This window comes from Pituophis catenifer, unplaced genomic scaffold (genome assembly GCF_029215685.1).
Source record: "Pituophis catenifer annectens isolate HBS135680 unplaced genomic scaffold, rPitCat1.0.hap2 SCAF_1, whole genome shotgun sequence".
Lineage (NCBI taxonomy): Eukaryota > Metazoa > Chordata > Lepidosauria > Squamata > Colubridae > Pituophis > Pituophis catenifer.
The window spans coordinates 66876231-66898809 of NW_027256881.1; the positions used below are offsets into that span (position 1 = coordinate 66876231).

Sequence of the window (22579 nt, forward strand, 5' to 3'; positions counted from 1 at the left end):
ACAGGCAGTGTGCCCTACGCATAACCTCTACAATCGTTTGGGTCGGAAATATCCCGGGAGACGATCTCACTTTCCTTTTAATGTAAAGACACTATCTCGTCCAGCTGCTGAAGTTGGGAAACCCAAAAATGTGGTGCCCCTCCCGCCTCCCCCAGTACCTGATGCAGGAGCGCAACTGCTGGGATCGAGGCAGTGCCGAACCGTCACCCGGCGACAGACACTTTTGCCCATTCGGCAAAACCAACCCAGCGCGCGAAGCTTTCAACCCGCGCGCGCTTCCCAAGCCCCACCTCGACCCCGCCCTCCTCGCGAGAACGAGGGAAAGTCGAGGAACCCGTGTAGACTACAACGACCAGCATGCCGCGCGGCCGAAGGAGTTCTTCACCGAGCCTTCCCTTGGTGCTCACCGCTCTGCATCTTGGGGGTTGTAGTCCACGCGTTTCGCTTTGCGCGATTTTGTCTTTTAAAGTTAAGGCGCGTTTGTTAATAAAAGTTTGTTGTTACTGGAGTTGTGTTTTCCGTTGGGGTATATACGCGTTCGGTTAGAACGATAAATTAAATGCAGTTGTCGCGTTAATAGGTCGGTATGGCTGGAACCTAGCTTAGTTTATGGCTTGTCATGATGGGTGAATGTTGGCAGTTGGATTAATTCAGCAAAGAAACATTCATTTAGCAAGTTGTGGAAAAGATGTCGTGGAACGATGGAGGGATATATTAACCTGATTGTTATTTTATCAGTACTGTCATTTTGTGAGCTTTCAGTCTTTAGTATCAGTGTGCCACCTAGAGTCTACTTTCATCGAGGCAGTACAATAGATGAATGAATCTTATAAATAAGCACCCTTCTACCTATTAAATCTACAAACCTCTTGGCAAGCTCCAGGATCCAGAAAATCTGGGTGCCTAAATTGGTTAATTGGATAAAGGCCATTGACTCCCGATTGATTCCCAATAAATGCACAGATGTCATGCTAATGTATTTGTAGCAACAACCCAATAATTCTTTAAAGGAGAGCCCAATAATATCTTTAATTCTGCCCATCCAATTTAGTTTTTCTCTACCCCTTCTGTCTTCCTCAACCTTGCCAACATTCTTATCCAGCAACTAGTGAAGCATATGCCAAAGAATGTGAATTTCTTTACACTATCGCTTCAATGGAAGTCTTTACTTAGTCCAGGATCATCTTCAGGGACGGGTTCCAAATCCCATTGCTACCGTTTCGCTTGTGCAGTGGGCGGAGCTTCCTGCTACCACCGCTAGCGGATCGGGCGAACCGCTAGCGGATCGCCCGATCCGCTAGCGGTAGCAACCCACCACTGATCTACTTACATTGTTTTATTTTTCTTGTGGTTTATGGTACTCTTTATAACAATATCCAAATTCCTTTCATCTTTCTTTTAAACTTTCTCATTCTTAATCTTTCTGCACATTTTTCCAATATCTTTTACTGATATACATGAGGAATTCATATAACTATGATTGGAATGAAGAGGTTTTAGGTTAGCACTAACAGGATTTCCAGGCCTAGGACTGTTTTTTTAAAAAGGTTAAACTTGGGTTATATATGTGCACAACTTTAAATATGAATTGCATGGATTTCCAAAAGGATTTTGTACCTGGAAAAACCTGCAGGATGAAGAAATAAAAGAGTTAGGGGGCAAGAATGCAATACAAAAAAAGTTTTAATGATTTCTTAGGTTTGAAAAAAACAAAATGAGTAAAAGATGACACTATGCTACTACTTATTCCTGGTGTGATAAAAATAAAGAGGGATTTTTCCCTCTTCATATAATGAGGTCATCTAGGGTCATATAATGAAGCTGAAAGATGCGTTATTCACACAGAAAAAAAAGTAGAGAGTTGTAACTCAGACCCAATTAATGTCTTTCATTTAGTGATTAAGTTTAAATTCTGCCTTATGGTAGGGCTATTTCAGTTACAAGAAAAAAAAAATCCTTTAAAAAATGCTTTGCTGCCTTTCCAAACACTTTCCCCCAAATTTAAGGTACTGCAACATAACAGTTACCATATTAATAAATCAAACGGTTGATATGTTCTAGAGAGAATGCTTGCATGCATTTACTCTGAACCTAAGTATTTTTCTCCTTGCAAATGAGTCATACAGTCATTCTGAAACTAATTTCCATCTTACTCCGAAAATAATATTACACATTGTGCAGCCTGTTAATTTAAATTTACTGTCTACTCAATAAGCTTTGCAGCTATGAATTAGGCTTAAAGGTGAACAATTTTTAAAGAGTTTAATGCTTTGTACAGTATATTTTATTGAACACACAGTTCTTGTGAGGAATATTTTTTTTCTTATTATTTGCCTGTGAGCAATTTGTACGTTACTGTCATTTCTTGCAAAATGATTTCTTTTTTTTGGAAGTGTCAGTAGCACACCTATCCTAGGGACAAAAATATATTCACAGTTATCTCTTCATTATCACTGAGATAAAAAGAGCAATGAATCAAACAGCAATTGGAAAGTAGGCAAACATGTTAGTTCAAAGAAAGAAAGAATAGTTTTAATATATCACCTGCTGTTTCTGTACTATTAGGAGCATCATTTACATATTTTTAGTCAAATTGCTGCCTACAAAGTTAACACTCAAGGTGTTGCTGCAGTGTCATTTTGACCCTCTGAATTTCTGCAGCTTGGTTCTGGCCACTGGATCCTTGATTCCATACTTGGATTAAAACAAAATGTGTTTCTGCTTTCAGGAAACTTGCAAGTCTGTTTGTGAATCTCCTAAGAAGGCATCTGAAAACAGTTCTATCCCATACAGCTGAACTGGGTTAGTTGTTGTACTTTAGTCTTTCACAAAATATAGCAGTATTGCCAAATGTTTTAATATTATTCTTCCATACAGGCTTATCAGCTGATAATGATACAATCCACAAAGCTCATAAAACAATCTGAGACCATTTCTAAATGCAGGTAGTCTTCAACTTACAAACACAATTGAGCCCCAAATTTCTGTTGCTAAGAACTTCTGTTGCTGAGACATTTGTTAAGTGAGTTTTGCACCATTTTATGACCTTTCTTGCCACATTTGTTAAGTGAATAACTGCCATTGTTACATTAGTAACATGGTTGTAAAGTGAATCTGGCTTCCCCATTGACTTTGCTTCTCAGAAAGTCACAAAAGAGGATCACTTGACCCCAGGACCCCAGGATAAATATGAGTCAGTTGCCAAGCATTTGAATTTTGATCATGTGACCATAGGGATGCTGCAATGGTCAAAGTGTGAAAAATGGTCAGAAGCAGGAAGTGGGTTCCAACCGGTGTTACCACAGATTCTCTTCGCGCACGTGCTTTGTGCGCGATCGGCCGAAGAGGTTACAGAAAAAATGCTTTTAAAAGCCTCTGAAGTTCCCAGCTGAGTTGCCTGATCATCAGAGGCTTTTAAAAGCATTTTTTTTAAAGAACCTCTTCGGCCGAAGAGGTTGTAGAAAAAAATGTTTTTAAAAGAAAAAAAAGCCTCTGATGATCAGGCAACTCAGCAGGGATCGTCAGAGGCTTTTAAAAGCATTTTTTTAACAACTTCTTCAGCCGAAGGGGTTGTAGAAAAAATGCTTTTAAAAGTAAAAAAAAAAAGTTGGCCACGCCCACCCAGTCACATCACCCCCCACCAAGCCACACCCACAGAACCAGTAGTAACAAATTTTACATTTCACCACTGATGTGTATATGTTTGGTTGCCAGTCTTTTTTATTTTCACCTTTGTTCATTGCAACACTTCTTACTGCTTCACAATTTTCGGAGTTGTACTGGGAGCAATGGGGAGGAATGATCGGACATCAGTGGCATCTCACTGAGTTTTACACCTTTTCGAGAGTGTGATAAATGTGATGTCTGTAAAAAAAAGCAATGTTGTTTATATCAGACTGAATGCCAGCTAACTCGTTGCTCAGGGTAAACATACAACACTGTTCTCTTTGTATGAGTTATTAAATTTCAAGGTTAATGACAGCAAATGCAAACTTTTATTTAACTAGGAAATCTGTTTGTTAATCTAAATTGATATAAAGTAGTGCTGCTACTTCAGCTTCCCAAATATGTGTTGATCCCAGGATTAACAGAATAATAGACTTGGAAGGGATCTTGGAGGTCTTCTATTCCAACCCCCTGCTCAAGCTAGAAACCCTATACCATTTCAGACAAATGGTTGTCCAATCTTTTCTTAAAAACCTCCAATGCTGGAGCACCCACAACTTCTAGAAGCAAATCATTCCACTGACTAATTGTTCTAACTGTCAGGAAATTTCTCCTTAGTTCTAGGTTGCTTCTCCTCTTGATTAGTTTCGATCCATTGCTTCTTGTTCTGCCTTCAGGTGCTTTGGAGAATAGGTTGATGCTGTCTTCTTTGTGACAGCACCTTAGATATTGGAACACTGCTATCATGTCACCCCTAGTCCTTCTTTTCATTAAACTATTCTCAATCTGTCTAGTTTGACCCAATAAAAGAAACACAACATTGTTTAGAATTTGTTGTAAGCCTCCATTCCCAATTATTAATTTCCCTAGTTATAGTCTTCTCTGAATTTTTGAATTATTGGACACATCCATTTGAAAATGACATTCAAAAGTTCAGTTTAAGAATTTCATAGTTTTTGTGTGTCATATCTAGACAGAAATGAATACAACTGAGTGCTAGGTCTGTGTATCTTTTCTCAACGTCTTATATGTGTATAAGACCAACCCTTTTCATATTTTAAAGGCCAGCAGGATAGAGCCATAATGACCAAGCCCCATTTTTTGAAATTGATTATTTGGTAAGATTAAAATCTCAGAATCAGGTTTTTGATGTCTAACCTGACCCCATGTTTGATGACAATGAAAAATCCTGAAAATGATAAGAGCATCAACAGATTTGCATTTCCCCTATTTTCCAATGTAGGGCAGCTACTTAGACTACTAAAACTGTTTCTGAAACTTAATTATTATAATCCATTTGCTTGCATTTATTTTGTCCCAGAATGAAAGGTTTTGGTATTATGTGGATATATCCCATATAGTGGAGTTCTTTTTGGTTTCTTTATTGATTGCTATGCGGATGTATCATATTTTAAAGAAATATAACCTAAATTGAATTTTTGTTGTCTCCAACCAAAATCTGGCAATTAAAAAAAAAACCCAATAGATTAAAAAACAAGTGAAAAATAATAGCCTTCATATCTGCAAGCAGTTTATCTACTTCCAGTAGATGAGATTATATTTTTAGGTTGGGTTGAACTGTGGAGTCCTTGGTGCTTTTTGAGCATAGTTGAGTAGCTCACATTCATATACTTAACATGTATAGAAGAAGAAATAGTTAACTCACGGAATTTTGAATAAGTCGACTTCTCTTGGCCATATTTTCAAAAGAACTATCTTGATCAGCAGAAGCTATTTTCAGCTTTGGAGGTGTTACAACCTTTTTCAAGTAATTCAGAAAAATCAAGAATTATGTGAACAACTGCAATAATTTATGAAGGAACATGGACAAGGAAAAAGAATCTATTAACTGGGGTCTTGAAATCATCTTTATAAGAGGCTTTTCAATGTTTACCACATTCACACTTACAACCATCAGTAGTGTGCCTGTTTCGAATATGACTTGAGCCTTGATAGTACAGTGGTTACGCACCCTGTTATTAACACAGCTGCCTGCAATTTACTGCTGGTTCGAATCTCTCCAAGGCTCAAGGTTGACTCAGCCTTCCATCCTTTCTAAGGTAGGTGAAATGAGGACCCAGTTTGTGGGGGCAATAAGCTGACTTTGTATAAATATACAAAAGTATGAAGGCTATTGCTTAACGCATTGTAAGCCGCCCTGAGTCTCCGGAGAAGGGCGGCATATAAATCAAATTAAAAAAAAAATGACTGGGGAAAGATTTATATTGGAATTGGCATCCAAGTTATCTTCAGAAAAGGTTCTTAGTTTTAGAATTTACATACACAATTAGTATGTTGTTTTTTTTTATAAACCAAACATTCACATTATCAACTATCCTTAGCCAGAGGCAAACTGTTTACTTTGACTTAAAAATCTTCCATGCGGTTTTCTTTTTTGCTTTTTGAATGACCTGTTTGTCACATTTATATAGTTTAAAAAAATCAGTTCTAAATGGACCTCAACTCTCTCCCCCTCCCCTGCTCAAAAATATAAAATGCCCACGTGTCTGTCATAAACATGGATCTTTTGGGGGGGAAAAACCCGGAGAATCTTTTGCAAACTCAAGACAGATGATGGTATGCAACTCCTTAGAAACTTCAGATCTTATGAATAATCCTCTCGTTGGCTGGTATATTTTCAAGTTTCCAACATTGGGCATAAACAATTTGTGCTGCTGTTACTATATGTAAAATGATATGTTGGAGTTGCTTCTTTATCTTTTGATTAATTGTACATTTGCCTATCATCCAGTAAAGTTTAATTTCCCGTATTCTTATGTCATGGGTGTTCAAGATGCTATAAACAGTGTAGGGTTTTTCTTTTGCCTTCCTTTTCTATAAAACTATCAATTATACTGTCATTAGTGGAAAGGATATACAATTGGTAATTCTGTTTTGATGTTGTTTATTTACAGCATTTTTCAATTACCCATATTTGTAACTTAATCCTGTGCTCTTTTTTTTTTTCCAGGAGCAAATTTAATTCATGCTATTTGAAATCACCCAGCTCTGACTTGGTCTCATTCCTCCAAAGGTATGCTGAGTTAGAACTACTCTGTACTTTGTCAGTGACTAACTACCAGGAGATTCAGGTGCTAGGGCTGCAGTCTAAACTGGAAAGTCAGAAAACGACTACGGCCATGAAACGTTCATCCATGTACTTGCAGGAGTTTAGCTTGACTGGCTTTTTTATGGCTTTCTGCTAGTGAAACTATGCTTTTATGCGGTTATATTGCACTGAGGTTAGATATCTAAGCCAGGATTCATGCAGGAAGACTTTTAGGCTGCAGACTAATATCCATTATTGAAATATCCATTCAATATTTGCCTGTTACACAAAGAATTGTCTTTTGCTGCAAAACACTATGGCTTATATGGTATTTTTTTCTGTGCTTAATAAAACAGCATTTATTACTTTTAAAGAGCAAGGAAGCAATTTTATTCTGATCTGTATTTTAAGCTACTATACTCCCTTAATTATTCATTTTCACCTATTAATCACACCAGAGGTTCACTACCTATTGCTCTAACAACCTTTGATGGAGTTTGCAAAGCTCCTTTAAAAGGTGTCAAGAAATTGTAATGCACCTAAGCATCAGCATTCAGCAGGCTCTGACAGGTTCTGGAAAACCGATAGCGGAAATTTTGAGTAGTTTGGAGAGCCGGCAAATACCACCTCTGGCTGTCCCCAGAGTGGGGTGGGAATGGAGATTTTGCAGCATCCTTCCCCTGCCACGCCCACCAAGCCACACCACACCCACCAAGCCATGCCCACAGAAACGGTAGTAAAAAAAATTGAATTCCACCACTGCTCCATGGTGGTGAATGATAGTTCTAGTGAGAAACAAGGAGATATTTCACATATAATATTTCAGTAATTGTTGCATTTACATTTATACATTTGATGTGAACAATACTGTAAGCATTTCTTCCTGGAATGCTCCCATTTTTAGAATGGGATGTAGTTGATGGTCTCCAACCTACTTCCATGCTCTACTCTCTGAAAATTTGTTCTGGAGTTCTATAATTTTGCAGGACATAGGAGCAGAGAAAGAGATTTCTTTTCCAGAATTGCGGAAGAGCTATTCTGGACCCAAACCAATATCCATATTGAAGTTTTCAACTGGGAAGTTACTGACTTTCTCCTAAAAGCAAATATCATGGTTTTTCTTTTCTAAAAATTCAGCTTGTTATTATAGGACAATCAAGTCTCCTGAAAAAGCGCTCCAAAAGGGAAGGAAGTATAGAAAGCAATAAGATGACATGGCTTAAACTAAGATGTAAAACTGATTTCATTTTAAAGAAATCTGCCTTTCACATCATAGTATTTCACAAGTCTCCTCAGAATTCAGTGGAACTTCTGGTTATATGTATATATTCTGAGTGAAACTTACTTCTGAGAAAAAATATTCATGATTATTCTGTAAATTTAATTCAGATGATTTGGTAAAGACAATCATTATGGCAGTTACAGTATACAGTATAGATATTTATTGTCCATCCAAATATGCAATGTCTTATACAAAGTTAGATCTTATTAATGATGATGGGTGATTTGAACCCCACCTGATAAAACCTTTCATTCTATATTAGGAAGGAAAAATATAATATCATAGGTCAACACTATTAATAGTTCAAGAAAATGTTACCAAGTACTTTACAAATATTTTATAAATAAATACTGGCAAATTCACAAAGAATAACTTTCAGAATAGCTGAATTTTAATGTTCTTGTCTTTATGAAGCTTCCATTTAAGCAGTTTACTTTAAACTCACCCTATAGATTGGTATAGCTCCAAATACAATACCAGCTTCTTTGTTTACTGATTTGAAACTTTCCAAAGGGGTTTTATTGACCTGTAATATTAAAATAATATAATTTGAGTTCCAAAAATATTTGTCTCTCAGTTGTATTGTATTTAATATATTAATTTTTATTTCTAAACTCTGCCTTAAGTTGAACTCAGTTCCTGTTTCATTGAAGTACAGCTTCTTTAGTGAAAATAATAGTGGCTAGATATAGTTCTGACTTGCAGACTAGACTGGGAAGTACAAGAATCTCCAGAAGATGGCAAGGTATACCATTTCTACTGTTACAAAAAAAACCCCAAAAAAACCAAAAAACAAACAAACAAACTCTCTAGTGTCTATAAAGTCATCAAAAGTTGAGTTCAATTCAAGGAATTTCACAACAGCAATATTCTTCTTTGTTTCATTATTTCAACATAGGTTTGTTTGAACAAATAAAGGAATGTTAGTGCTACTTTCATTGTATAGTACTATACATTGTATAGTACTTATACAATGTAAGGCATACATTTTTCTTAAATAGTTCGAAAGTATGAAGTTTAAGCATTGCTTATTATAATTTGAGTCATAAGCTGACAGAATGATAGTTCTCAAATTTCATATTACACAGTTGGAAAAACCCAAAAGCTTGTCTAGCCAAACCCAAGTCTTTCTTACTGTCTTGCTTAGCATGATCCAAAATCCAATAAAATCCAGTAACCATTCCAATAAGACACTGCTTCTTAACCTTAGCACCTTTAAGATGTGTGGACTTCAACTCCAAGAATTTCTCAGCCAGGAGTTGAACTCTATACATCTGAAAACTGCTGAGATTGAGAAACACTGCAGTAAGGTAAAATAAAGTTTCAACAGTTAGCACCTTGGGAGAAGCCAGGGACTTGAAAAACTTAAAATCCAGATCAACTTCATGTCGGCTAGGCTTTTTCAAGGTTAAAGATGACTTGGTCATAGTCTTCCATCTATTAAAAAGGTATAATTGAGAAGCAATATGTTACTTGCAAAACAAAGGAAGCATTCAGTTTCATAATTATGACTGTGATGAATACCATTAATCTCAATTCTAATATGGTCACCAGGAAAACAAAATAGTGTTACTCTGCTAGTTTAATGCTGCAATTTGCTTAGGCATAAGCCCCGTTGGAATACAATTATTGAAGAATAATATTCATTGAATACAATGGCTATTTATTCTGATTATGTATTTGTGAGATTGCTTTAAATCAGAAATAAACCCAGGCAAGACTCTGGCATTGAGTACACTTCTTTAAGAAATAACATTTATTTACTGATTGCCCACCTCCAGTGGACTCTGGGTGGCACACAAAACTATAAAAAAATATTTAAAACTATTAAATTGGACAGACAGACTAGTAGACTAAAATGATCCAATAAAACAAAGCAGGAGCCTTACAGAAATCATGAAACACCAACCCAGACCTGGGATCCAGGCCAGGTTTTCAAAGGTTTCCGGAACCCCAGGAGAGAGGGTCTCTTCCTTATATGGGTGTGTGTGATATACTGTTCCAGAGGGTGGGAGCAGCAACAGAAGGCATGTTTCCATGGTCCCACAAAGTGACAGTGTTTAATGGACCTGAAGCACAGTCTCTGTTCTGAAATGTACTGGGTGGGCAGAAACTATTGGAGATAATTTTATTGACAGGCAAACAATACTTCAAAAATGAATAGATTAGAATAGGAAGAGACTGATGGAAGATAAATATTTTCATCATTAGCTAATTGCTGCCAGACTGTAAATCCTATTTGCTGCCTGACATCACAGTGAGAAAAAAATGATGTTTCCCATTATGTGGCTCCTAACAATGAAACAGAAAAACCAAGCTAAAAAGGAGAGGCAATTAGTGATTACCACAGATGTAAATAAAAGATTCAGGTAGTTGAGACAAAACAATTCCTGATTTATTGTAGAGGAATGGATCAATGATGAGGACATTTCTGGGAAAAATTAAGGATCCTATTAACAGCATTAATATAAAAGGACCATCAAAAATTTAACAGAAACTCAATTAGCTGACATTATGTGCCACTCCTTATACAAATATGATTGTGTGAAATACAGTACAACTGGTGCAGAATCTACCGTTTCCCCTAAAATAAGACATCCCTTGATAATAAGCCCAATTGGGCTTTTGAGCACATGCACTAAAATAAGCCCCTGCCCCAAAACTAATCCCTCCCCTAAAATATTTAAATGCATGCATAGCTGGTCCCCACCATTTCCATTGTTTCCTCCATGCGCCCCAAAATAATAAGACCTGCCCAAAAATAAGGCCAAGCGCTTATTTTGGGGTTCCAAAAAATATAAGACAGGGCCTTATTTTCGGGGAAACACGGTATATACTATTAAATTTCTCCTGTTTATAATTTTCTGTTGGTACATCATGGTACACCATAGGACTAAATTAAATCTAGCACCTCTTACTCCTGTTGGATTCAAATTTTGCCTCTGTGCTGCTGTGGTCAGCATTGGTCACATGATTGTCATGGCACAATGGATGAATGACAATGTGGAACTGAATCCAAAATTTGAAATTTCTTAATGGCAATTAAGAATGGTTCTTAATGGTTCTTGGGAATATACCAGAATGGAGAGCAGCGTAGCAGTCTTCTTCATGGTCTATGGTTTCCTTTGTTTCCCCTTCTGCCACAAAGGGGCAAGCAATTCTGTGGGTCAGCCGAGGAAGAAGAGGAAGGTTCACTAGGGCTATGCTAAAGGTTAGAAAGTAGGGGAGGAGGAAATGGTGCCAGCCTTATTATATGTGGAAAGGATGATTCAACAGGTCATGGGCTGTCTAGTTAATCATAATACTAAATGAACCTCTTATGTCCATTACTTCTGATTTGAAAGTGTGCTAAATACTTTTAGCAAAGCAGATGTGCAATCTCACCTTTCCCTGTCAAAAAACAGAGGGTATTCAAACTTCTGCTTTTTATCCATAAACTTGGATTCTTCTTTTATTGTGAATGGAATTTCATTTACATCACAGGGCAAAATTATATCGGAAGATTCAGTAATTTCAAACACTCTGCGCTGTCCAAAATAGCCAAAGTAGACTCCACGAATTGAATGCCAAAGTCTATTAAAGAAATCCAACCAAGAAATATTTTTTAAAATATTGTCAGTATAAAAAGAGATTGGCGGCAATGATATGGAGAGGCTTCAAATAATATTATGAAAAATACTAATCAAGTACAGTCGGCATTATAATAATTTTTAACGGAGTACCTTTCAGGCAATACATTAATAGTTGACAATTCAGGTCAATATATGTAATTGCCAAGATGGCAACTGTAATGTTTCATCAGCTACCCTTTGGTAACAATTGGCTCAGAGAAAAAGATTATGGGATATGCTTGCCTGGAACACCAACTCTAAGTAAGACCTGACCTAAACATTTTCCCTTTGTCTTCTTCTTGTTCTTTTTTTAAAAAAATATATTTTAGCCATCTTTCACTAGTGGCCATCTTTTTATGGTGGTAGCTAACTTGCCATCAGGAGAGGCCAGCATTGCCAAATTCTCAGAGTCCCAAGCCCCATTAATAGGATGCATGGTCAGCTCCAAAACTGATAGGCACTTAGTAAAGAACTATCTAGGCTGATTAATACTGGGATTGAAAGCCTCAGACATGAAACGTTCAAATCAGCGGCAACAGCTAAATATAACTAACCTGACAGAACCATCCGTGGATGCAGTCACCACTAGGCATTTTTCATCATCACAAAACAGGCTGACTATTTTAGCAGAATGAGCCCGCCAACAAATTTGTTGCTTTACATGCTGCAAAAAATGTAAGTTAACATGAGCTGTCTTCATGTGCACAATTAAGTCAGAATTCTTAACACTTTAAAAAGGCACAGTGGCCAGATTCAGACACAGCTAAGTCTCAGTAGGTGATTCTCACATCATGGCAAGCCAAAAGTGGACAAGATACATTATGTCTTAATTGTATATACCATATTTTTCGGAGTATAAGACGCACCGGAGTATAAGACGCAGCTTAGTTTTTGGGGAGGAAAATAGGGGGGGTGGAATCTGCCTACCAGGTATTCATCTGGCTAGTGTCTTTAGTCTGGTCAGCTTCAGCACATTAGTTTGCTGGTTTTTTATCCCCTGCGTAGGGATAAAAAACAGCTTCTAAGGCACAGCTGAGAGGAAGCAGCAATGAGAAAAGAAGGCAAGGCACGGGGAGATTGCTTCACTCGGCTAGCACCTAGTTAGGGCTGAAAAAAAGCTTCTAAAGAACAGCTGAGAGTTGGAGCAAAGCATGGAGATCGCTTCACTCACTAGTGCCTTGTTAAAGCACAGCGGAGAGTCGAGGGAGCAGGCAAAGCTGGGAAGATGGCTTCACTCACTAGCGCCTCATTAGCGCCTCCTTAGGGCTGAAAAAAAGCTTCGAAAAAGCTACATTTGGAGTATAAGACGCACCCAAATTTTCAGCCTCTTTTAGGGGGGAAAAAGGTGCGTCTTATACTCCGAAAAATGTGTGAGGTAGTCTACAATTCCAGATAGTCTGGGGACTATTGATGGGTAATTGGAAGTTATAATGTCTACACAGTTGAATTTTAAAGAACAGGTTGCGAAAAAAGGTATGAAGACTCAAATCCTAGGTTTTATATGAGAACTTAAGCACATTCAAATTGTTAATTTGATATGGAAACTGAAAACTGAGATAACCATGGCTAAGCGATGCAGGCATGTGACATCAAACTTTCCCAATTGCCATTCTTAAGCAAGGACTACCTGTTTGCATTTGCTTTTGTTAAACTTTGTTGCTTTGTATCTATTTCTTTCATTTATTAACATTCTTTACATTTTATTTCTGCCTTCTTCTTAGCAGTCTTTTGAATTATTTGCAAATTTAATAAACATTAATCTCTTCATTGTCATTAAAAATGCTGATATGTAAAAGCCTGTGAATGATCTTGTGACAATCACATAATTAATAGTTTCATGCCAGTATCTAATAGCATTATTTTTAATAATTCTTAGATTATTAGTATACTAATCCAAATTAATAATCCAATTTTAATTTATAAATACCAGATTTTTAAACATTTTAATAACTTCAAATGTGAATTTAGCAGCTTTGGGAAATAAAAATTCTGCATGTAAGCCATATTGAAAATAATTCTCATTCCCACAGATGTTTCTTGAATTAAACAAATCATTAACTTTCTTATGTTTCATTTATTTTCAGTGTTTAAATTAAATCTATATGTAACATATATAAGCAAAGAACATGGATGATGTGTGAATCCATGTAAATGAACTGGAGGATGGGAGACATTATTTTACATTTTGCTCACCCTGTTTGGCTCTTTTTGATCTTCCAGGAATGAGCCAATATTCCATCGAATAACATTTCCCTCTGTAAGACAAATCATCAATTACAAAATTAGAACTTTTTCATAATACAGAATTGGCCAAGGGCTGTCCCTAAAATAATCCTGTAAATTAAGAAACAGTGGAATAGGTATCAAGTGAACAATTATATTTTATGATTCAAACAGGGTCTCTTGATGGCTGTTTTGTTCTCACTAAAGAAGACAGCTTAATATAAATTATTTTTATATCACAGAAACCCATTTTTCTAATTTAAAACAGTGTTTAAGGCTATAAACACATTTTCATTTTACCAAAATCTTATTTAGAGTATTATGAAAAACAGATTCAGCAACTACTGCCATCAACCTGGAATCTTGTTATTATCTTACACAGTGTAATGCTGTATGTATCATCTTACACAGTCTTGCCAGGCATGGCAATACATCTCATTTCCCCACTTTCCTTTGAGAAATTTGCTTAGATCAGAAGTTCTTAGACTCCATATATCTGGATAAGTTGCTTTACTGAAGATAAGAAATAAGTCATATAGATGCAGAAGGTCTGCTTCAGTGGTGGGATTCAAAAATTTTTTACTACCGGTTCTGTGGGTATGGCTTGGTGGGCGTGGCAGGGGAAGGATACTGTAAAATCCCCATTCCCTCCCCACTCTAGGGGAAGGTTACTGCAAAATTCCCATTTCCTCCCAATCAGCTGTGACTTGGGTGGCAGGGAATAGATGGGGCCGGGGCCAGTCAGAGGTGGTATTTACCAGTTCTCTGAACTACTCAAAAATTCCGCTACTGGTTCTCCAGAACTGGTCAGAACCTGCTGAATACCACCTCTGGTCTGCTTCCTGCAGAAGTCTATTTCAGGGTTTAAATTCCAGGCCTTTCCCTTCAGTCTTTATGAGTCAAATTGAAATTTGGTTCTTCTCTTCTCAGCCCTTAAAACTGGGAGACAATGGCATGGTGTTTATACAAAGGTTCTGTCTAGTCTGAGAGGGCCTGATTTTTGCCTCATCAGCTTAATCTTTTGCATATAGTTTCTTGCAGTTAGGTATATTATATTTTTACACACATGATTTATTTATTTAGAAAGTCTATATACCTACTGTTTTAACAATTCAGGGTGGATTACAGACACATTTAGAAAAAAACATCCAACTGTACATTAAGATATAACTGATATAATAGTAACATTCAAAAGCCTGGAAAAGTACTTATTTATTTTATTTATTTAACAAATTTATATAGCCCCCCATCTATACTGTATGACAATCATACTGAGCAATAAAGCTTACCTTTATTAGCAGCAAAAAGCATTTTGGCAGCCCCATCAGCACAAAGTGCCGTCAAAGGAATTGGAGGATGTTTTGTGTAAGGCAGAATTTCTTTCAATAGATCTCCCTTTACAAAGAGAAATACAATCACACTTTTAACAAATCAGAATTTTCTGCAGTTAGGACTTGAGGATTGCATGAGTCATACCCATTTACCTACCTAACAAAAAAAATATTTTGTTTTATCCGTTAAATTGGCTTGCAGCAAAACCTTATGCCTACTTCTTTCTAAGTAACTTATACTGTACTCATTGTATTGCACTGGGTTCATGCCTCACACTAAGCTAAGGCTTTTTAAAACATTTGTTGTTCGAGTGGAAAGGTCTGATTTGCACATTAGACATAAACTACTGTTCACTAACAAAAATGCTGGGTTCATGTATGTCATGGCCAGCTCAGACTCTGGTGAGGATGCCAACAATGAGCACCCGATTCCTGTGTCACTGTCAGATAACCAGGAGGCAGCTGCCATCAATCTCTGTAGACAAGGAATCTGAGCTGCTATCGGTACTTGCTCCCAGTGCAAGGGTTCGCCATGCAAATAGGAGAGCAAAGGTGCTTGGCAAGGACCCTCACAAGAAAGGACCCGAACCAGAGGTGGGCTTCAGCAGGTTCTGATCAGTTCTGGAGAACCGGTAGCGGAAATTTTGAGTAGTTTGGAGAACCAGTAATAAAAATTCTTACTGGCCCCACCCCCATCTATTCTCTGTCTCCCAATTCCCAGCTGATTGGGAGGAAATGGGGATTTTGCAGTAACCTTCCCCTGGGGTGGGGTGGGAATGGAGATTTTACAGTATCCTTCCCCTGCCATGCCCACCAAGCCACGTCCACCAAGCCACATCCACAGGACCTGTAGTAAAAAATTTTGAAACCCACCACTGACCTGGACCCCTTTCAAGTGAGCAATGCTGAGCTTGCTTCAATGAAAGAAGAGCATCCAGCTGAAGCCTCCTTATTGGCAACACCTGTCTGGTTACCCAGACTTTGTATGCCTTGTCTCCTGACTTCACTTGACCACTCATGGGCCCGCTGTTTTGGATTTGGAATTCTCTTAAGGCAAGCTTGCTAGATATTTGAGGAGTTGATTTCTCTAGTGTGTACATGGGTATTTGCACTGACATTTCCTTTGCTACGTGTTCATTCGTTTCACAGACTTCTCTGTTAAGTTTGGAAGCACCTCCCTATGTGTTTGCAAGTGTGTGGCCTGAGACAGGGCAACATTACATCACTTTAAGATAAAGCCAAATGAACCACCAGTGGCATAGAAAGAAGTGAATAATTTTATGTGTTTGGGGGGACAACAGAAAAACAGGAAAATATGGAAGATGTAGAAACGTCTTTTGACTGGATGGAAACGTAACTGAAACTCTTCTTTGCTACTTCACTACTTTAGTCTAGTTCCATAAAAGGACTTACCGTAATGCTCCATAGATAAATGTAGCCATCTTCATGTGCTGAGGCTAGTATGGGTATAGAATGATAATCATGTTTTTCAACTGATAATAGATTGGGTATTGCTCCTTTGCTTGTGGAAGAATCTGGAAACTTTGTTTCTAAAGCAGAAGATAATTCATCAACCAAACAGTATTCATATTTTTCTTTCCTTGAACATAACTTGTTTCTCATGTTCTATCAGGACATGTATTAGCATACTCTATTTCCACTATTCACTTAAATTTTATTGAAATAAAATCCATCAAGAGTGTTATTACATAAATAATCAAGTCTCTATCAAGCCAAATTTAATCGTGTTGACTTCATGGAAAGACTTGAAACTTAATCTTGTTGACCCCATGAAGTCAACAACATGTTGGCAACAACATGAAAACAACATGCCATTGCTTTCTTTCCAGATTTTTTTTTCAACTTCTCATTTTTCTAGGATTTCATAGTGATTTTCCATTTAATCAATTCCAACTCTGTGAAGCTTTTCAAGATCAAGGTTAAGATGTGTGTTATGAAATAAATTCTTCAATTTTTTTTCTTTGGAATTCATGTAGACCTTGTGGAAATTATTCCTTTGCTTCCTGAAGGGGAAGAATGTGGAGGTTGTTTTTTTTCCTGAAACAGAACATGATTCAACAAACAATATTCATGCTTTTCTTTCTTTGAATGATTTGTCATGTCATATCATTGATTTATTAATGTATCTATGTCCACCTTTCAAGCACTTCAGTGCTTCTGATACAGACGTATTAATTGCAATTTTCCTTGTCTGTCATTGAAGTAACCTCAAATAAACTAGCTGTTGCAGTTTTTTAAAAGAGGTTCTGAAACATACTCTCAAAAATGCAGCTTATTGTCTAAAGGAACTAAAATTATTCTGATTCATACCTGAAAGAGTTGTACCAGCAGAGTCTCTTATAACACTATTCTGAAATCAAACAACAGAAATTTAGAAAGTAGGTTTTTTTCAACCAAATTTAAATTTAATTTAATCCTGCTGATTACTTTCAGTAAAAAAAACACCATCTATTTAAAAATGTTCTCATAATTAAATAAAACACGAATTTTTCAGAATATGTGCACAAGATGGGGTGAATGCTCTTCTAGCCTGCATTAAAGGGCTTTGAGAATTTAAAATGCCCCAAATAATTACACCCCCAAATTCAGACAAAATCCAAAATCCCATGTGCTTATTAAAGTTCTCAATATGAAACAGCAGTCCAATGCACCTTCTGCTGCTCATTTCTTTAAAGAATTATACCAACCAGTCATCTCATTTCACTTTTGGGAACAGTAGGTAATAACGCTACCAGCAGAGAAAATAATACAGAAGTAATGCTGAACTTTAGGCTAAATACAAATTATTTTACCCTATACTCTATCGAAATAAAATAAAGCTTCACTTTCCTACTTTCTTCTACATAATGGATGGGAAGGTTTGTATGAAACGTGAACTTCTGTTTCCAGCAGATCTATTCCTGTACTTGGTTGTTGCTTGAAAAGTACAGGTCCTTAGGAAGTTTCAGTTTATATTCTATTTCTGCTGCTTCTAAGAATTATTCCAACCAGTGGTGGGTTTCAAATTTTTTACTACCAGTTCTGTGGGTGTGGCTTGGTGGGCATGGCATGGCTTGGTGGGCGTGGCAGGGGAAGAATACTGTAAAATCTCCATTCCCTCTCCACTCCAGGGGAAGGTTACTGCAAAATCCCCATTTCCTCCCAATCAGCTGGGACTCAGGAGGCAGAAAATAGATGAGGGTGGGGCCAGTCAGAGGTGGTATTTACCAGGTCTCTAAACTACTCAAAATTTCCACTACCGGTTCTCCAGAACTGGTCAGAACCTGCTGAAACCCACCTCTGATTCCAACCCTATATTTATTTTTATCTGTATGCTTCATCATGATAAATTGCATGTAAGTTTTTTTTATTTGTTATTTAAATTTTTCTAGAGCTATTTCATTTGGGGCTTTGTCCAATTTTGTCTAACAGTTTAAATTTTTAATTTCCAAAATTTCATAAACAGTTATTCAGTTGTGATGAAAAGGAAACTATGGCATATTAGAGATACCCTGATTTAGTTGAGGAATATATTTGCCATGAGAAAATTCTCCCCGAGTTTAAGCTCAGCGTTCAGTTTGCATGCAGTTGCTATTGCAGCTACCATTTTCAGATAATTTTAATTGTTTTTTCCCCCTTATGCATATGTCCACAGATGCCAGAACAGAATCCATAGAGGTTGGATTAGAATACTCAGAAAATGTAAGCTTGGATGAAATCACCTCAAGAAAATATAAGAAAGTGCAATAACAAATCTTTCATAATCTTTCATATTCACAGCAGGCTTTGTTAAAATTATGAACCGTCAAGTTAGTATTGATTCTTAAATGACCACATACATTTTGTCTATCTATCTGTCCATAACCTATCATTTAGGCCTTCCAACAATTCATTTCCAATGATGTAAATAAATCCATTCACCTTTTCTTCTTTTTCCTTCTACCTTTTCCAACATTAGAGTATACTACAGAGAACGTAGTTTTTGCATAATGTGTCTACAGTAGGACAATTTTAGCTTGATCATTTGTGACTTGAGTGAGAGATTTGGATTGATTTGTTCAACGATCCATTGTTTTCTTGGCTGTCTCCGAGTCTTTTCCAATACCAAAGATCAAATGCATTGATATTCTACCTACCCTATCCAACCTTTGCTCCTATAGAGTCACAGAGAATACCATGTCTTGCACTATATTGATCTTTATCAGTACAGACACATCACAAGATTTCCAAGGCCTTCATGGCTGCTCTATCAGGTCCCAGAGTGTAACATTTCTAGACTGCTTGTTCCTTTACTATCATGGTTAATCAATAATTCCATTGTCAATTTTAAGGCTGGTTGTACCTGCTGTCATTAGCTACTCATAGTCACCTTGAGCAGTGAGATGGGCAATAAATAAATTTGATGATAATAATAATAATAATAATCTCCTTTGTATTTAATTTTAATCACATTTTTTTCATGTACTCCTTGATTTATATTGCAGATTCTTTTCATTTTTAGCTTTTAGGTAGTGTCATCAACAGCTAGGCTATTGGTATTTCTTCCTCCAGCTTTAAAACCATGCTCATCTTTTTCCAATCCGGCTTCTTTTGATATATATATATATCATATAGGTTGAGTAAGTAAGGTGAAAATATAGCTTTGTTGCACTCTTTTGCCAGTGGTGAAATCCAAAATTTTTTACTATCAGTTTGTGGGCGTGGCTTGGCGGGCATGGTGTGGCTTGGTGGACATGGCTTGGGCGTGGCAGGGGAAGGATATTGCAAAATCTTCATTCCCACCCCACTCTGGGGCCAGCCAGAGGTGGTATTTGCTGGTTCTCTGAACTACTCAAAATTTCCGCTACTGGTTCTCCGAACTGCTCAAAATTTCTGCTACCAGTTCTCCAGAACCTGTCAGAACCTGCTGGATTTCACCCCTGTCTTTTGCCAACCTGAAGCCATATTTTATCCAGACTGGCTCCCTGACCTGCATATAAGCTTCTTATGAGAATAATAAGCTGTTCTGCAATTGTCATTTGTTCTAAGTATATTCTAGAACCTGACATGGTTGCTACAATTGAAGGCCTTTGTATAATCAATGAAGCACGTAGTCATTTATTTTTGGTATTTGACTTTCTCAAACATCCAGCATGGATCAGTATGCCCATGTGCATCACCAATAATTTATTACTTTATTATTTTATTAAGATCAATCCAAATATCACAGACAAGTGCAGAAGATTTTTGGTATGCTTTGAACCTTCATCATGATTAACAGTAAATGAAATAAAGACAAAAGAGCTGGCTCAATCTTAAAGCCATAAAAATCTATATTTAGTCACACTCTGCCTGAGGACAGCATGCACTCTCCTTGTCTTCTGGCATACTTTTGCTTCTATTTTCAGCTAACAGTGACTTCTTGTTAAGTGCAATCTCAGAATAGTGGTTTAAGGTGGCTGATAGTCTGCAGTTTTGCTGAAATTTTGAGACACAGGCAGATGGAAACCTGAATCAGAAACTCTTTCTTTCTTTCTTTCTTTCTTTCTTTCTTTCTTTCTTTCTTTCTTTCTTTCTTTCTTTCTTTCTTTCTTTCTTTCTTTCTTTCTTTCCTTCCTTCCTTCCTTCCTTCCTTCCTTCCTTCCTTCCTTCCTTCCTTCCTTCCTTCCTTCCTTCCTTCCTTTTCATATTTATTTATTAAATTTATTTGCTGCCCATCTTGCTGTGGGGGGGCATTCTGGGCAGCTTACAACAGTAGAATGTAAAATTATAAACAAATGTAAAAATAATAAGAATAGGAACAATGAAACAATTAAAAAAATAATGAAAATACAGGGAGTCCTTGACTTACAACAGTTGACTTAGTAATCATTTAAAGTTACAATGGCACTGAATAAAGTGACTTATCACCATTTTTCACACTTATGACCATTACAGCATTGCCACAGTCACGTGATTTACATTTGGATGCTTGACGACTGACTCACATTTATGAGTGTTGCAGTGACCCAGGATCATATGATCCCCTTTTGCGACCTTCTGAGAAGCGAAGTTAATGGGGAAATCAGATTCAGTCAATAACCATGTTACTAATATAAGAACTATATTAGTAACACACGCGAGTTATAGTGGGTGCACCTAGATACACCCACATCACACCAATTCTCCACGAGCTGCACTGGCTCCCTATCAGTCTCCGGGCGCAATTCAAGATGTTGGTTATTACCTTTAAAGCCCTACATGCATGGCTCAGGGCCAGGCTATGTTCGAGACTGCCTTCTACCACATAGCTCCCAGCGACCGGTAAGATCCCACAGAGTCGGTCTCCTCCGGGTCCCATCAGCTAAACAATGTCGGCTGGCGGGCCCACGGGGGAGGGTCTTCTCTGTGGCTGCCCCAGCTCTCTGGAACCAATTACCTCCTGAAGTCTGGACTGCTTCCACCCTATTGGCCTTCCGAAAAGCTGTGAAGACCTGGCTCATCCGGCAGGCCTGGGGCCGTTGATCTCGTTATAGTGATCTTGTGAGACCCGGCCACAAATTGGAGTGTATGTGTTTTAACGTTTTAATGTTTTAATGTTTTAATGTCTTCTTTTAACTTTTGTATGGGATATTGTTGCATTGTTTTATTCTCTGTTGTAAGCCGCCCAGAGTCCCTTGGGAGTGGGGCGGCATAGAAATGCGACAAAATAAATAAATAATAAATAACTGTGGTGATTCACTTAACAGATGTGGCAAGAAAAGTCATAAAACGGGGCAAAACTCACTTACAAAATTTCTCACTTAGCAACATAAATTTTGGGCTCAATTGTCATCATAAATTGAGGAATATCTGTACAGCAATATGAATTAAAAGATGGGCAGGAAAGGAGTAGGAAGCCCAGGGGGGAAGATGGGGGTCTGCTATTAGTCTAATAGCCACCTCCAGTTTGGTATTCCCCCATGGAGTCTTCAAGCCTGGTGCAAGTCTTCAGACTCTTACGGAAAGAAACCATGCCTTGAAATTACACTGCTTCTCTATACCATGGTTAAAATTAATCATCATTTGTGTGGATTTAGTCATTTGTGGTAAATCACATATTCCAGTGATGGCTAACCTTTTCAGGACCGAGTGCCCAAAGTGTGCGCGCGTGCCTGAACCCCCAAAATGCAATGCATGCATGGGCCCGCGCATGCCCCCCATGCATGGGCGCACGCCCCCCATACACACCCCACCCCATACATGTATGTGTGGTCCCCTGCACATGCCTCACCCCCGTGCATGCGTGTGCACCCCCTGCATGTGCCCTGCCCTCCCATGCATGTGCGTGTGCCCCCCGCATGCCCCCCGCTGCCATATGCATGCGTGGGCCCCCGCACATGCCCTACTCCCCATGCATGCATGTGCGCCCCACATGTGCCCTGCCCCCGCAAATGTGCACATGTCCCTGTGCATGCCC

General features: G+C 37.8%; 1 protein-coding gene across 1 annotated transcript in view; it reads right to left on the reverse strand.

Moving 5' to 3' along the window:
* Positions 1-3759: 3759 nt before the first annotated feature.
* Positions 3760-22579, reverse strand: part of WDR64 (WD repeat domain 64) — a 59694-nt gene continuing 40874 nt past the window's right edge. The window contains exons 21-30 of the mRNA XM_070950648.1: positions 17494-17533; positions 16576-16712; positions 15121-15226; positions 13802-13863; positions 12163-12272; positions 11382-11570; positions 9335-9434; positions 8443-8523; positions 5333-5425; positions 3760-3864 (exon numbers count right to left, since the gene is read on the reverse strand). Coding sequence (XP_070806749.1) covers positions 3760-3864; positions 5333-5425; positions 8443-8523; positions 9335-9434; positions 11382-11570; positions 12163-12272; positions 13802-13863; positions 15121-15226; positions 16576-16712; positions 17494-17533 — 1023 coding nt within the window. The remainder of the gene's footprint in view (positions 3865-5332; positions 5426-8442; positions 8524-9334; positions 9435-11381; positions 11571-12162; positions 12273-13801; positions 13864-15120; positions 15227-16575; positions 16713-17493; positions 17534-22579) is intronic.